Source organism: Fistularia commersonii, chromosome 4 (genome assembly GCF_037954325.1).
Source record: "Fistularia commersonii isolate RoL2024-O1a breed Wild chromosome 4, RoL_Fcom_v1.0, whole genome shotgun sequence".
NCBI lineage: Eukaryota > Metazoa > Chordata > Actinopteri > Syngnathiformes > Fistulariidae > Fistularia > Fistularia commersonii.
Window position 1 is genome coordinate 8,708,458 of NC_141287.1, and position 16,913 is coordinate 8,725,370.

A 16,913-nucleotide genomic window follows, 5' to 3' on the forward strand; every position below is an offset into this window, starting at 1 on the left:
ATGAAATAATCTCCTGTTTGAGCGCCTATATTCGTTGATACTATCATTCACATCAAGTATAATTTCTGTACCAATCTTTGGCGGGCAGGATTAGAAAGACCAACGGGCCAGATGTGGCCTGTGGGCCCTCGTTTGCTCCAATGGCTTGGTCCTCCAAAGCCTTGGAGGACTGAGAACCTTCACAGACACTTGGATTGTATGAATAATCCTTATAACTAAGAGAAAAACAAACAACAAATTGGGAAAAATTCGAGTCAAGAAAAAATGTCAGGCTGTCAAAGTCACGATTTTCTCTGGGAAAAGAGAAATGTATCAAAATTGCCTCATCAAGGTTAAATAGCTTCCTTCAAAACAACTGAGGTTAATATGATAGACACACCTCAGTTGTGAAAATTGTGACTTTGACAGCCCGACATTTTTCCATAATTCTAGTTTTTCCTAATTTTTTGTTTGTTTTTCTGTTGGTTATAACGATTTTTCATACAATTCTAGTGTCTGTGAAGGTTCTCAGTCCTCCAAGCACTTACATACAATTTAATAATTAAATTGTATGCAAGTGTTTTGTAAAGTGCAGTCCCGCGAGCCACCACATGGGGGCGCTATAGGCCTGCCCTGGTTGCAAAACTACCAATGACATGTAAGCACTGATACGTAATGGGGTAAAAGGTAAAGGCGAGAAAGTGTTCCCTCCGAGTCCAGGGGTATCGTTAGGGCCCGAGGTGGCCATTCTTCGAGGGAGATGAGATACCTTTGCTTCTTCCTGGCCGTCGTTGCCAACGTCCCGTGTTTATGTCGAAGCTACACCTTGAGGAGCTCGGTGTCCTGGGTCGTCTCCTCCAACGATGTGGACGACGCCGACTTGTCAGAGGAAGTCGCCCCGGCGTTGCTGGCGGACGGCGCGGGGTTATGGAAGCAAGTATATCCGTCCTCCAGTGTCCTCGGTGAGAGCGCGGAGAGACCCGAAGACTTAGACAAGCCGCAGGGTGAAAATGTGGCGCAGCTTTCCTCTCGTCTGTTTTCGTATCGGCTGGAGAAAGTGAAGTCCGCCGGTGGCTCCCCACCTCCCCACCAGGAGTCCGCCCGGACCGCCAGATACATCGCCCATGAGAGCGACTGGGGCTACCTGGCAACCATTTCCACCCAAGATAAGGTAACACTCGTGAGTACGATGACGGGGGAAGCGCTAGAAGTTCAGGGGTCTCTGTCTGATCAGGTCCGAACAGCATTCAAACGCAGTGACCCCTTTATTCATCTTTATTCATATTGTTCATTCTTATTCTTATTATTCTTTATCCTGAGTGGATAGTTTGACTGAGACCTTTGCTGGCTGGACAGTCAGATGGACCGAAGGTCATTTGAAATTTGATATCCTGTACAGTGTGGTTGTCTTCTTTCTCGCCAAGTCTTTAGATAACTATAACACGGTTGTCAGTGGCATATATTCTTGATTTGACGATTTTAGAGCCATCTTGCAAATATTTTCAAGGAATTCGGTATTTTAAAGAGGATAACAATATTGTCAATTAATGTCTTGATGGTTCTCTTTTGGAAAAGCAGGCTATTCCAAAGAATTTCAGACATTTCAGAAAATGTCTTGTCAAGCCACTGTCAGAGCACAAATGGAAGCAGAAACGCATTTTTTAACTTCCCCCTATTAATACGTGGGCAAAATAATTAAAATTAATCTTTCAATTGAGTCACATTTTTGACTTGAGGAGAGTTGGGAATGTTAATCACGGATACACTACTGTTACTTTACTACTTTCAACACCTTGTGATTCCAAGTACTTTACACACACTGATGCATTCACACAGTGCTGTCATGCAAAGCACTAACTAGACTGTCGATAGCTACAAGTATCGGGAGCCAATCAATGTCAGTGCTGTGTTTTATAAGTTTAGGAAAAGACATCAGTGGTAATTATAAGTTATTCATTACTATTCACTAAAGTGAAATGGAAATAGAGATGGTATCTTCTTTTGCCTCTGTAGATCAAAGATCTCCCATTTGGGAACATCTTCTCAGTAAGTGATGGACCGCTGGACAACAGTACTGGGATCATCTACTTCTATGTGACTCCAATGGACAGTAGCGTGGAAAATCTGAAAATGAATCCCTATGCTTCTCTCACATTCTCAGAGGCTGAGGGGGAGTTCTGCAGGTGAGAATGAATGTTTTGGTGGGTGTTTTTTTTTTTTTTTTTACATTTGTAAAACATGTTTGGAGACATGTAGCAATTATTAGCTTCATCTTTAAAGACTACATTTTCAATACTTATTTTCCAACATGACTGGGGAATAAATTCTTTAAAAATCAGACAATGTGATTTTCTGGATTTTTTTTGTTTTGCACTCTGTCTCTCATACTTGAAGTGTACCTATGATGAAAATTACAGGCCTCTATCATCTTTTTAAGTGAAAGAACTACCACAATTGGTGGCTGACTAAACACTTTTTTACCTCACTGTACTTAGGCATGCTCGTGTTTGAAGCTTAACTAAATCAAATTAGCACACCTTGTGTTAAAAAATGGCTTGACTTCTGGTGTGATGATGTCTGAAGCGCAATCGTCAATGTTTTTTTAGACAGATGCTGTACGATCCAGAGGATCCCAGATGCGCTCGACTCACACTAACTGGCAAAATGGTGGAGGTGCCTCCCGAGGAGATCGCGTTCGCCAAGGAGGCAATGTTCTCAAGGTACCTGAGCTCATGGGCGACATGAATAAGCACAAGTGGAAAACACCACCAAAATTTATAGCATATGCAGTATTGGTCGTTAATCATTCTCAAGAGACTTTATCCGTGTGTGATGACTAGACAGATGGTTTACGTGCTTTGAGCCTATTTGATGCACATTTCTCAGTTATGAGGATTTCGTGGAGCAATCTTTCAGGTCTGGACGAATTGCATAACCCTATTTTGGAGGATCCTTGATGTTGGAATTTTATGTCGTTAGAATAGTAGCATTTGCAGATCCTTGATGATCTGTGGTGCAACTAATAAATTGTCTTCCTAGCCTTCGCTGTCAAATTTCTTGACAGAGCAATGTTTTGTGTCTTTTAGAAATACACACACTTTAAAACACACTGCTTACTTTTCTGCCATCACATTCCAGTTGATGGTGAATGCTTGCATACAGCTTTAATATGGTCTATTTTTGAGCATTTATTTATTTGATTAAAAAAAAGTCACAGGCAGAACTCAATTCCCAGTGTCAACACGTTTGAATTAGTTTCATTCACTGTGGTAGTTGGATAGAATAAGAGCCTGTTAAATTAATGTTGTTTTGTTCATCTGTACATTGTCTTATTACTACGGGGGAAGGAAAACTACCACAGATTTGATAACTACTGACTGATCAGTCCAGTATATTCCTGCGAACATGCAGTATTTACATATTGCTTTTATTTTCTAGGCACCCTGTGATGACAAAGTGGCCAGTGGGACACAAGTGGTTCTTCATGAAGTTAGAGTTGATTCAGGTTTGGCTGCAGGACTGGTTTGGAGGCATATCGGTCGTTCCACTTGAGGAATACTATAAAGCTACACCTTTCTGAGAATGTTTTTACCCCTGCATCATGTCAGCCTGAAAAAAGGTAGCCCACTCTTTCCAAAGATGTCTCTCCGTGGTGGGGGGAATCTATAAAACTTTTGAGAGAAATAAGCAAACCTCTGACATCTTTACTATTATAAACTGTGAAAATGAACATTCTTCATACCTACTTTTTCACCGCAGCCTATTGAATTGACAAAAAAAAGGAAATTGAACCAATGGTACAAACTTCTGATGCATCAGTTCAGGGGCACTTTACCCATAGTGCAGAGCTTTACAAACAAGTGAAAACACAATACTGCTATCATGCAATGTTGGATCTACAGGGGATAAAAAATCACACTAGGAACATAAGAGTACATATTTGGCTGGTCTTGGGGTCTTGACAAAAATAGATAATATTTAAAATGTCAATATGTGATTTTCTCAGCATATCATTACCTCTAAGGCTTGGCCAACAATTCAGTATTTTTGCACAAGTGTTTCAGGCATGTCAGATGCTTTATTTAAAGTATTATTGTAGGGTCAAAGTTGTGAAAGCTTAATTCTATATGTGGAAATGCAGATTTGTAAGAAAGAAACTTCACCGATCTCACAACCAGAGGAGACTGAACCATTTCAGATCAGTAACCACTCTGGCACAGACAAGCCAAATCTCCATTAGCATCAATGTGATGCCTGTCCGTTAAGATCACCACAAAGACCCACACTATGAATGTAATAAAAAACAATAATCCAATGAAACCTAGTAGTCACACACATCACAGCTGGCATGGATGATGTTGCGTTTGGACTTAAGTTACTTAAATTGTTTTGATGATTTGTATGGAATGTGTGTGCTGTTTGAAAATTAAATGACTTAAACACACTCAGTTATTTTGTATGTTTTTTGTATGTCAAGTCAGCACTATTATGTGGAGAATTAAAGATGGCAAATTTATGATACAGTTATTTTTATGAAAGTAACCCAAATAAAATCTCATCAAGTTCAATTGAGTAGGGGTTTTAAATTGTGTTTAGTGTGAATTGAAATCTAGAAATGAAATAATATTTTTTCCGAAAGCCCTTGAAAAAAATGGTGGTACACTGATGTAACAGGCAATGTCAAAAATCCCTGAAGTGAAGATTTTTGAAAACAAGGGAAATGACAGTTACATCCGGTTTTAACCCAGTCCAGAACACATGTCAAAATCAGACTTCCCATTTCCTGTTGAAAGTGTTCACATGATGACTGTCTGGCAAGTGGCAACCCAGAGGACTTCCCTAATGACGCATAGTAATTACAAATTTACAAACTTGTCAACATAATTTTATGAAGCTGGTAAATTAAGTTAGCATATGGGCATGGATCCAAAATGATCCAGATGTTAGAGTTTGACAAGACTATTGTTATCATTCCTTAGTTCCATTCCAAAACACCCCAGAAAATAATTCCACAAAATTTCGATTTGTCTATAAACGTATTTGTAAGTTATGACCCTTTGAGGCGACTACATGTTATGCTTATTTTTCTCCACAAGATGCCAGAATTGTACAACTTTTAAGTGGTTCATGGCCCTGGTTAGTCAAACTCCGAACTTACTACTGCCGCCATGTCAAGATCAAGCATGCGTGAGTGAGCAAAAGCTGGAAAAAATTGATAAATATCTTGATGGCACAATGTGTAATTGAGTTATTGTAGGAAGCTGATTTAAACACTACATTTACATTAACCTGGGTATTGTCACAAGGTGTGCTAAAGTCTTTGTTGTTTTTTTGAAGGAATTGAACAGTAGCATTGGATGCAGATTTACAGTACTTGGATTGATAGTGGCTGTAGTGAAACTACTGCATGGATATAAGTTGTTAAATATATGTAACACCAGCTCTAATATAATGTAATATTTCACAAAGGAGCAACTGGTAACATGCATGCATGAAACTAAAATAAAGGCTTCATTTTTACTTAAATATGTCCTCATATTGATGCGTCTAAGTGACTTTCACTAACAAATGAGAGATATTTTCAAAAACTCGTTTTATTACGTTTTCTACTTGGTCAGATACCCTGCAAGAGAGAGTCACAAGAACTGTAACAAAGTTAACAGAGGATGAGGAATGATCATCTGCTGAGTATTTAAAAATTTTACTTCATTTTTAAAATTGATATTAAGAATGACAACAGCAAAATGAGAAAGGTCTCAGAATGAATATCGAACTGATCCTCAATAACCCCTCTTCCTCCCTGAGTCCATTAGTTTTTCTGAAACACATTGGCAGATGTGGTTTCAATGCCATTTACATGGCTGTAGCAAGCATTTGATGCTAACATTGGCTGCACTTGTCAAGTGTTTTGGGTGACTGGAAGCTTGAGGTAACCTAACCTTGAGTATGTTTTGGGGACCAAATAAATCCTTATGTCCACACTGAACGTATATTGTTATTTTCTATTGGAGTCTTTGACAATGGCTAGACAATGTCTGTGAAGGTTTTCGGTAATTCCGGTCATGGTTAATTGTTGTCAAATCTTATCATGGCAACTGCACTTGTTTTATTTCTCTTGAAAATGTTTTATCCTTGAGACACTTCTGTAACTGTGAGAATCAGGGTTGGGCATTGGCCCAGTTTGAGCCACCTCGTTGTGTAAATGAGTGAGTTGTTTTGCAGAAACTAGGTTGAATGGGGTTGCTGCGTTAATGTTGGGGTCATTGTGTGAACAAAGGTATACATTTTGGGGAAACTCCTGACAATCAAGTGGAACTGGAGAAGCCTCTCACGTAAGAGGTGTAACAACTTCACAAGAAAAAATAAAATCATGTGTGGTTGCCCCGATAAGATTTGTGACTAGATAAATAATTTGTACTGGTATCATGGCAGATACAGAACAGGAAAGCAAAGAGAGGATGTTGCCTGGACTGACAGAGGACCGTTGCAGATCAATACGCCAAGCTATACTTAGGGATGCATAATTCTCACAAAACCAAATCCCTTGCATGCACCAAGCATGAGCACAGAGAAGGCCAATCCACCCACACCAAATTAGCTCCTCAAATTAGATAACCAGCTGGGACTTTCATCGAGAATCTAGAAATTGAATCCCAAGTGCAGATGGAGATGTTTTAATTTCCTCATCTTTTGTCCGGGCAGCTCACAATAAACCATTCAGGGCTAATCAACTTTGCTGTACTTTACAGGTCTCGTAAAAGTCAGCACAGGACTATGCATCTGAGGGCCATTTCGCATTGAAAAACAGGAACAGTCTCAGAACAAATGCTAAACCCACCACCTCCCTTACAAGTACTGTCCATGTGATCCTTTTTTCAATGAAATAAATTCAACTCTTTAAGACATGAAACAGTGCATTAACTGCGGGAAAGTAAATACAATTGCTCAAATCTGTGGAGATTATTATATTTTCCTTTTTCAAAATTGTTCTGACTTGCTTATACTTTCTGATGATACCATCATCAGTCTTACACAAACAGAAAAGATAGTTTTTTTCAACATACAGGGGAGTTTATATGGCCAAAAAAATCTGTGGAAAACGACTCATTTTTTTCAGATTGTTCTCTAAATGATGTCCACTGAACATGTCCAAAGGCTTATTTGATGGTTGGCCGAGCTAATATTTCTGAAAAGACCAATGATAGTCTGCAACCCCCCGGATCGACAGTGTAGGCCCACAAGACGGAGGGCTTTCTATTTTTGAGGGAAGGGTCCCTGGTGCGGAGTGGAAAACAAATTTGCTTTTGGTCACAAGGGTTTCCCGATATTTTCAAAAGAAAAGACTGCGCCATCTCGGAACCTCATCATTTGTAACTTGACTATTTCATCTTATCTATATCCATGTACACAGCGAATGGATTTAAAAAAGCAACTGTTACGTATCATTTCATATGCCCCCCCTTGAAAAAATAATACAGTTCAACACGCATATTCAAAGGCACGAAGGTGAGAGATGTCTAACTATCATTTAGTCTATTTTGAAAGTCACCGGCGGAAAAAGGCTTGCAGACACAGGCTCCAATGACAGGTGGTCGTAACTGGTTAGTTAGCGACTAAACGAGAGAGGCATCCTTAACGGTAAATACTCGGTCGTTTGGGGAGTGGAATGGGGTAGTTAATCCTCGTAAGGCGTTTTTTGACTGAAACTGGGAGTTCGAAAACGCGAAAAACGTTTTGCGCAACACGACGAAAATTGTCTCATCCCTCTGCCGCGGGCTTGCGTTTTGAATAGCGGTTTATCCGTCGCAGAGTTTCAACTATTTGTTAGCTTGTGGCTAACTAGCAAGCTATCACATTTTGCCATAGCCGGGACGTCGAGCGGGTACTATTACTGGTGAAACTTTGCGGGCTACATGACGAAAGAAATCCCCTTAATGGAAATGCCAGTTAGCAACGCCCTCTTTATATCGTCCGTCTTTGGGCAGTTGTAACGGAATCGGTCTGATTGACGGCATAAGTCAACCACCGGATATTGTGAGAGACTGAGCAGCCTAATATAACGGAACCGCCGCGCTCGACATGCCCGTTATCTTTAACTTCTAGTGCGGAAACGCTTGAAGAACCACCAAAATGCTTTATATTGACAGCTAGCTGGTTGTTTTTTTTATCATTATCGATCATGTAAACTTTTATTGCCACGGATGACAATTTATCCGTTAGCGATCGCCGTGGAACGGCTCAGGAGGAGGCAGTTAGGAGCACGGAGGACGGCGAGGTTGTGAAGTTTATCCAGGAGAGATCACAGGTCCCCGTGACGAAGACGGCTTTTTAACGTTCGACGCCTACGTATGCCCGAGCTTCCGCGCCCCATCGGCAGCCTAAAGGCAGAGCGAGAAGGAGGCTCCCCGACACTCAGCCGAAAGGAGGCATCGCTGAAATGAGATGAGGCTCAGAAATGGAACTGTGGCCACTGCGATTATTTTCTTCACGTCTTTTCTCAGCTTGTCCTGGTACACTGCCTGGCAGAATGGCAAAGGTAGGTTAGACGCAAATATAATGTGTGATTTGCTTCTTTTTAGTCTTGTGCGGCCTGGTACCACACGGGTAGATATTGCCAAAATTGCACTGGTCGCAGAGAAGCAGGTTTGGATTTGGCACGATCGGGCAACATGCCATTCGGTGCACTGCTTTGTTGGTGCGAATCAGTCGAAACACGGGATATCTAAACGAAAAGTGAAGAGTATGAACGAACCGGTTTCTGTTCCATGTCGTTGGACATGGCGTTGGCGCTGACGTAAATACCTCGCCACATGTGGAGCATCTCCAAATCTTTTATCAACGATCAAGTGAAGCTCGTCATACTGTTCATACCCATTTTCTCATTAGCTCAATATCCAGAAATCATTCTAATAATAACCACATTTTTTTTAACTTGTCAAACTTTGCCCTGCATTATACCTTGTCAAAGAGACTCTTGGCATTCAGCATCAAGACAGGTTGGAGTGCCTACTTGACTATGGTGCATACAATGTGTGTGAGAATGTTTTGGGAGTTTGCTCACTTAGCAGTATTAATCATTGCATCCGTCAGGTACATTCTGAGCAAAGGCTCACGCTGTGATGTTGTGAGGCTTTACGGTGTTATGAAGTAGTTAACATTAAAAATGGTGTCCACGACTTTAGGACTTTAAGACTAGTCCAGTGTATGTGAGATGGGAAATTGTCAGGACACACTTTCCTTGAAGTGCTGCACTTGTTGTGACGAACCAGTTTAATTAAAGTTATACAATTCATACAATTAATACAGACTCAATCTGTTGTATATTTTAGATTCTGTACCTTAGTATCAGACATAAAATCTGTAAAATCTCTGTTGTTAGATTTGATTGATTATTTGATCAATGCTTCAAGTATTTTTTTTTCTTTTGTTCACTTGAAGAAATGAGATTTTTCATGGCACATAGCAAACAAGTATTGATCTCTTGACTTAAAGTTTGAGTGTTTTGGCCTGTGCATCCAGACAATGTGTTATTAACATAAAGATTACCTGATAAGCTTAGAGAGGGCACTTGACTTGTGGTGGCTCTACTGCTTACTTTTGAAATGCAACAAGAAACTGACACAAAAAGAAGAAAAAAATTGTCTTGAGTCATGCCACACTGTGTCCTTAAGTGGCTTGGCTCTTCTGAAAGTCAGTTATTTTTGAGTTTAATGGACCCATAATTTGTTGCATTGTAACTCTGTACAGAGAACGATAGGTCATATATTTTGAGCTTTTTTCTGGTATATTAAATTTATTCACCAGCTGTATTAAGCCACTGGCCATTCAATAATAAGAGATTGTGCTTCATCACTGAGTCATTTTGTGGTTGTAAGCTGTCTGGTGCTCCTTTGATGGCTCATATGTGTTGTCATAAGCTGCAGCAGTAGTGGCGAGTAAAAATGTATACCTATACATTTGAACAATAATTCACTCGGTGGAAAGTGAACATTTTCAAAGCAAATAACTTAATGCCCAAAGGGCAGTGTAGCGCTTTTTTATTGTTATTAATATCTACTGACATTTTCGTCTGTAATGGTTTTAGATCTTAGTGTGATCATCACTTCTAATCAGCAAGAACTTTTATAATCATCACCTCAAAAATTATTGTACCATTTTCCTGCATGGTTCCATTGATAAAATTGGTGTAAATCATCATCGATAATAATTCAGTGCCAAATACACTTTGGTCTCTGAGCAGATTGGCTTATGTGTGTAAGAGCACTGAAGAAGGCTTCCTGTGGAGGCTTATAGAGTAAGCTGCTGCTGCGCTTCCAGTATTTTACAGTTCTGCTGCCATTTCTACAGACTTGATGAACAACCTTTAGTGCTTGTCACCTGAAAATACCCCAGCAGGGAGAAACACTCCTCTCTCCTGTTCAATGAGCTGGACAGCGATATTCGCATAACAGAGGACACAGAATGGATAAATGAGCTGTATGTTCATGACCCAGAACCACCAGAATCTTGTTAGACAAGATCATTATGATCAAGGGGTTGAACAGGCTGGTTTAGTCCCAGTATAATACTCCCGTTTCTATAAAACAGAAAAAACGACAATTCTTAAAAAGCTTCATCAGGAATGTAGTCGTGATGAATCTAGTATGTCTGTTTGGCACACATCACTGTGCAATACAAAAAAGAAAATGTCAGTAACAGTTAGCCACAGAGAAGCCTTGGCTTAGTGCACATATGTACGACCATTGAGGCTGTTGATGACGATGACTTAAAAATCCAGCACATATATATTAGTCATTGAAAGCAGAACTTTACCTTGAATATGGAATGAGTTCATTGTTGATGTAATTAAAGGAACAAACTTGATTTTCCTGTGGTCTGAACAGGGTTGCTAATTCTTGGACATCCACTTTCACTTCTGTGATTTTTTTCCCATGAGTATCGTAGCCTACATCACTGCATTCCATTGTTTTACCTTTCTGTAAATTGTTTCTCTTTGACCTGTGTGTGTGGTACCCTGGTATAACATTTCCAAAAATGTTATTTTTATTGATTAACTTGGATCCACATAAAATTTCACTGAACGTTTCTATATATTTTCTTCCATTCTCAAGTTGGCCGTTGCAGAGACATTGGGCACATTTTAAGTTCAATTTATTGGGTTGCTCACAGAAAACCTAGTGAGTGACATTTTTGTATGTGAAATCACTACACCCAAACCATGGTTTAGGGGTAGTTTTGATGTGACACTGAAGAGAACCTTTGTACAAAGACTAATTTTTCATCTTGTGCCTGACATCTTGTCTCCTGGTCACTTGGCCACTATGAATGAGAGCTGGGTCTGTCAGCTGTACAAACACTCCATTTTGAATGACTCTCCAGAATGTGTGCTTCTCTGCCAGTCTGACCCATCCCCTAGTGAGACTCCACTCCGGCGTCTCTGTTGTTTTATCCCAGTGTAATGTAGATCCTTGAATAATAAGGTTAGTTTGTGAGCCAGTATTGTAGAACATGACTTTCCAACAAAGCAAATCAGTTTTTAACCACATTATTCAGAAATGCTGTAGATACTTTGAATATTCTGTTTCCTTCACATGATTTCCACCTTTAGTTTGAAGACAGTAGTGAGGATGCTTACCAAGCTCAAACCAGGCTTCTGTCTTACCCATGCAACTTCCTCCCTGCTGTCCTTGGGCCATCACTTTCCATTCCAAGCTGCTTGAAGACATAGTTTTGTTCCGTCATCACATTATTTTTCCCAACACAATGGACCAAAAATAGCACAAGTGATTGCTGTGAAGGATAGGGGAGTGGTAGGTCAGATACATGTTTATTAGTTAAAATGGGGCGACAATACGCATCGCACATTGAGGCTTTTCATTTACTAATTCCAGTTGTCAGTGTGTGTGTGTAAATATATGTATTTATTGTGTGCTAGATGAGAAAGGGCAGCGTGCCAGACAAACCCCAAGTGGCCTGGAAGAAAGAGGAGCCTGCAAAATTTCAAGAGAGCATGAGAAGAGCCTGAGGTTGGCTATGATGGGGGAAAGGATGAGATTGCTGACAAAGCACTGAGACAGTGGGATTTGCTTCCTTTTATGATTTGTATCCTGCTTAGTTAGTCTCTCATGTCCGCATTCTGTCCTCGCAGTCAGACCATGTTCCATTCAGAGAAAGAACTACTAAAATCCACTGTTATGCACTCAAGAATCATCTTTGCTTTAGCCCTTGTGCTTCCGTTCGAATTATTTATCATAATACATTCATCCATTCATTCATTGTTTTCCTCCGGCTTTCATGGAAATTCTCAAATTTCTCCACAGTGGAAGGAGACATTGCGATTGTTGTGCTCTAGCTTTTCTTATTTCTCTCAGGTTTCATGTTTGCTGTACAAACCCAAACATGCAAATTAAAGTTTATGCATATAGTTATGCCATACTTTTACTTTGAAAGACTTTTTCACCTTTTTTGAATATGACTAAGTTTATATACACCCTAAAGATGAATTTGTTAAACAGAGGAGCATTCCATCTAGAAAAGCATCGCTGTCACTATGGCTAGACAATTATTTTTAGATAACTAAATTGGGATGAATGGGAAAAAAACAAAGAAATATTTGGTGCAATTCCCATCTTGAATACCTTTTTTATTAGTCCTCATTCAAGGGCAACTTCTGGTCTCACTTCAGAATGGCAGAGGGGTATCACTTATCATTTTGATTGGTTACAGTGTGCTTGATTTGTCAAGTGAAGTCACATTCATTGAGAAATAACAAAGCTCTTTAAATGACTGCTGGCTGCAGAGTTGCCTCTGTTGACAAATAATTTGAGTCAGACACGAGCAACACCTGGTTTCACAGCAGACCTGCACCTTTGTTACAGCAACCTGCTGAACGTCTGTAGCATGTACAACTGTGGTCTTTCTTTCTTTCTTTCTTTCTTTCTTTCTTTCTGTTTTCTCAAAGCAAATCAGCATGAACACAGAGATCAAACACCTCAACCAACAATTAGATCTTCACCTGAACAGCATATGCTAAATGCAGAATGCCATGTCCACAAATTGCAAATGACATAAAGGGTTGTGTGGCTCAGGTGGTAGGAGTGGCTGTCTTAGAACTGAAAAATACCTTGCGTGATTGTCGACCTCCTCCTGCGCCTCTTAAGGTGTTTTTGAATAAGACATCAAACCCCTGACTGCTCCTTGGGCACTGCTTAGTGGTTCTCCACTACTCATGGGTTAAATGCAGTAGACCTAACAATTTCCTGCAAGGAATGAACAAAGTATAGACAAAAGGTCATTTGTTAACAGTAAATTTTATTTGGAATAACTGAATTAACATTCATTAATTGCAAATAGGGAAGAAGTTTAAAATAATGATGATATAGATTTGAAGTCATAATGCCCAGGGTATATTATTTGCAAGCTGTTAGAAAAGAAACTGGGCGCCCTTATATAATACAAATAGCATTAATGAATTGCCTTCACATGTTTTTTTTTTCTTTGCAGACATGCACTCTGACCACTTTGTTATATCTCAGTATTCCGTACCATACAGCCGTGATAAGATGTGAATGCATGTGTGACGCTTTGGAAAGGATTTATCATTGTAGTGTATGCGGGTACTTGCCTATATATTTGCAGAGCTACAGTCAATTGTAAATATCATGATGGTTATGAACATTCTAGAATGACTCCACCTTCCAAAGTACTCAGAAATAAATTGACATTCTCACAGTATGAATTATAATGAAGTCCTATTTGTATTTAGTCCTTACTGATCACACAAGGCTGTATTTAGTCTTGTTAAATATTTATTTTAGAAGGATGAAATGGCCTTAGGATATTGATCCACCATCATCAATTCATCCACCAAGTCCTCCTTTTGTCATAATAGGTCTTATGTGTCCTTCATGTGCTGTTGAAATACTGAAACAGCAGATTACCAGTGGTATTGTGTTAAGACCTGGGTAAAATAGGGGGAGAAGCAGGCTTCATTCGTAAACCTAAAAGATCAATATGCCAAAAGGGTTGATCTGTAGACTCAGGTTCAACACTGGACATTGTGTCAGCGGGGCAGATGGATGTTAAGGTATGCAATGAATAATTGGCCACATTGTGTTGTACCAAATTGCTAATACCGGTAGGTGTACAATTGTATCTGGACTAATCCTTGTTATGAAATAAAAATAGGGACCCTGTTTACCTGTTTCTTGTCATTTTTGGAGCAGTGATAGTGAAAGTTGATTAAGAAGCTGCCCTCTAGACAGATTTAACTAAATGTACTTGTACTAATGTGATTACTATAGTAGTATTACATGACTTTAAACAATTGTAATTTGTATGATATGATTCACTAGGAAGCTTAGTTTTCCCCTGCTCAGCCCAGACACATTCATTCATTGAAAATAGCAATGCCAAAATATGAAATCCTAATATGACTTTTCAAGTTCCTGTGTGTTACCTGGAGTGTGCAGTATATAAGATTTCAGAGATACAGTGTAACTGAGCACTAGCAAAAAAACACCAGAAGGATGGATCAAAAGTAAAACTATCTGGGCAGACACATCAGCTCTGACTACTGATTTACAGACAAATCTTATTAACAAACCTTAAGTGTCTGTATGTCAAACTGCAGACTGGAGTAAAGACCTGGGACCTCAACTATCTGGGGTCTGATCAGCAATTAGACCAGACAAAAGGGGAAGCCTCTCATGTCATCTTATCAAGTTATTTAGTTCGGAGCCATTTAATGGGTGACAAACCAGAACTGATATCCCTTGTACATGATAATGCATAACTATGTCGATCACTGCAGCTTGTACAAAAAGAGAACCTGTAACCTGCATCAATTCTACAAATCCCAACTTTTGGAAAATTAATTTCAATATTACATAATTTTATTAGACCAAGCTAATGGCTAAATGTCATTTAAGTAATAGAAATAGGTTTTTTAGCCTTGACGCACTTGATTCCTATGCTTATCATTCGAAGTGGAGATTATTTTTTTTCTCGGAAGTAAAATTAGACTAGAGGAAGAGAGTGGGTGGAGGTTAAGAAAACAATATGTCTACAGTATGATCTAGAAACAAAACAAGGACTGAGTTGGATGGTTGCCAGAAAAGCAGGGGCCATTAAAGTTTTTATGTCGTTTCAAGAAAAAGCCAGGAACCAGTTACCAGTCTATTTAGTTTATCCATGTATCGCAATTTTGGTATAAATAAAACCTATGCTCTTTTTTCCTGTTTGTTTCAGGTTTTCTAATCACCCTACTTATGAATAAGTCACTGTTTTAAGTAACAATTATTTAACAGGGTAGCAGAACTTTTCACTTGTTTCCATTGCATGCTGTGGTTTTTGTCACAAAAAACATAACAGCAAATACTTTGCATTTCACTGGCTTAAAACAATAACAGTTTTCAAATCTATGCTATCAAAATATTTTAATGGTAGAAAACAATCAAACCTTTGGTCCTCTGTGACAGATACCCAAGGGTCTCAACTGTTTTTAGGAATATAATTCAATATAAATGTTTGTTGAGCACAGAGGTTAAGGGACTGGCGAGAGGGGCAATGAACTGTGACATTACATAATGGGCCCTTCTTTAGTGTTAAAGTTGATGCTGTGATCTCATGAACTGGGTGGTGCCTCCCCACCATTATTAACTGTAAATTAACACAGATAAAGCAATACAATGGAGTTATGAAAGGAGACGTTATAATGAATTTACATAGAATACATACCTTTAGAAACGTTTCTTGACAGGAAAAGCAGTGGTTTTACAAATGGTTTCTTCATTAACCATTCAGTAAAGACTGGCAATGCTTCTCGGAAAAACCAACCAAAAAACAAGCCTGCAAATCTGTTTATTCTTTTCTGTAGGCGTTTGAACTTCTACTGAGCTGTTTGGCTAACTTGCCATGTTAGACTTATCTAGCCTCTTGATAAGCCAGGACTATGTAGCATGAAGTCTCCTGAACTATTTATGTCATTAAACTTCTTAAGCGTATTTTTGCTGATAAAGCCGCTAAGTGGGTGCAGTTGAAAAGAGGTTGAAATCTGATTTGTAACTGAGTGCAGTAGGCCTGGGCTGCATGGCAGTAAAGAACATACTTCGCTGTAACTTCTACATTTCTCGGTCAAAACTAATTTCATACCATGGCCATATTGAGACTATAAAGGTGATCATTGAACTTTGTGTATAAAATTGAATTGCATTCACACTAATTGTTTTGTAATAAATTTGTAACACTCCTGTTCATGGGATATACTGTTATATACTCAATGACTACATATTTGCCCTGGTCCTGTTTTGCCTCACTTTTTCAGCTGTCCCATTAGACATTCCAAAAAAAAAAAGCAAACAAACATCGTCCCCCCTGTGTTGTCTTGGAAATTGAAGGGATACCAGGGGTAATCTGGGATTTCATTCAGGGATTATCAGTTGCTATTATCAGTTGTCTGGGGTACTACAGTAGAACAACCATTATTTTATGTATTTAAGGTGTCATATCCTATGATTCCTCATGAAATAAATTTCCAAGTCGATAATATTGTTGGCAAAAGTTGTCAGTGTACATTGAATAGGTCATGTTAATACCATCCCCATTTGGTATAATCTCACATTTTGTACCATCTGGTCTATTTAAGAAACACAGCCTATTTAAACTTTTTGCAGTACACATAGCAGCTGCAGTATCAAACCAAATGGCTAGCAGGTGCACCACTGGAGGGGCTTCACAGATGCATAATGCATGAGCAGATTTTGCATGTGTGTGCATCTTAGTCATGTGTAGCAGGTGGAGCTTGTAGAGGCACATCTGTAATAAACAGCAACATAATACAGCACGTTTTTAGTATAGTCTGAGGATTTAACAGACCTGAATTTCAGACAAGGAGGCTGTAAGACAAAGCTACTTCTTTTTACATATTCTCAAAT

General features: G+C 39.2%; 2 protein-coding genes across 2 annotated transcripts in view; both read left to right on the forward strand.

Annotated features, from left to right (window-relative positions):
- Positions 1–630: 630 nt before the first annotated feature.
- Positions 631–4,423, forward strand: creg2 (cellular repressor of E1A-stimulated genes 2). The gene is made up of 4 exons (XM_086145109.1): positions 631–1,150; positions 1,993–2,162; positions 2,586–2,699; positions 3,418–4,423. The coding sequence occupies exons 1-4, from the start codon at positions 740–742 to the stop codon at positions 3,557–3,559; spliced, it is 837 nt and encodes a 278-aa protein (XP_086001235.1). The 5' UTR covers positions 631–739; the 3' UTR covers positions 3,560–4,423.
- A 3,151-nt stretch (positions 4,424–7,574) lies between these two features.
- The window catches only part of mgat4a (alpha-1,3-mannosyl-glycoprotein 4-beta-N-acetylglucosaminyltransferase A), a 37,361-nt gene continuing 28,022 nt past the window's right edge, over positions 7,575–16,913 (forward strand). The window contains exon 1 of the mRNA XM_086145117.1: positions 7,575–8,515. Coding sequence (XP_086001243.1) covers positions 8,422–8,515 — 94 coding nt within the window. The 5' untranslated portion in view covers positions 7,575–8,421. The remainder of the gene's footprint in view (positions 8,516–16,913) is intronic.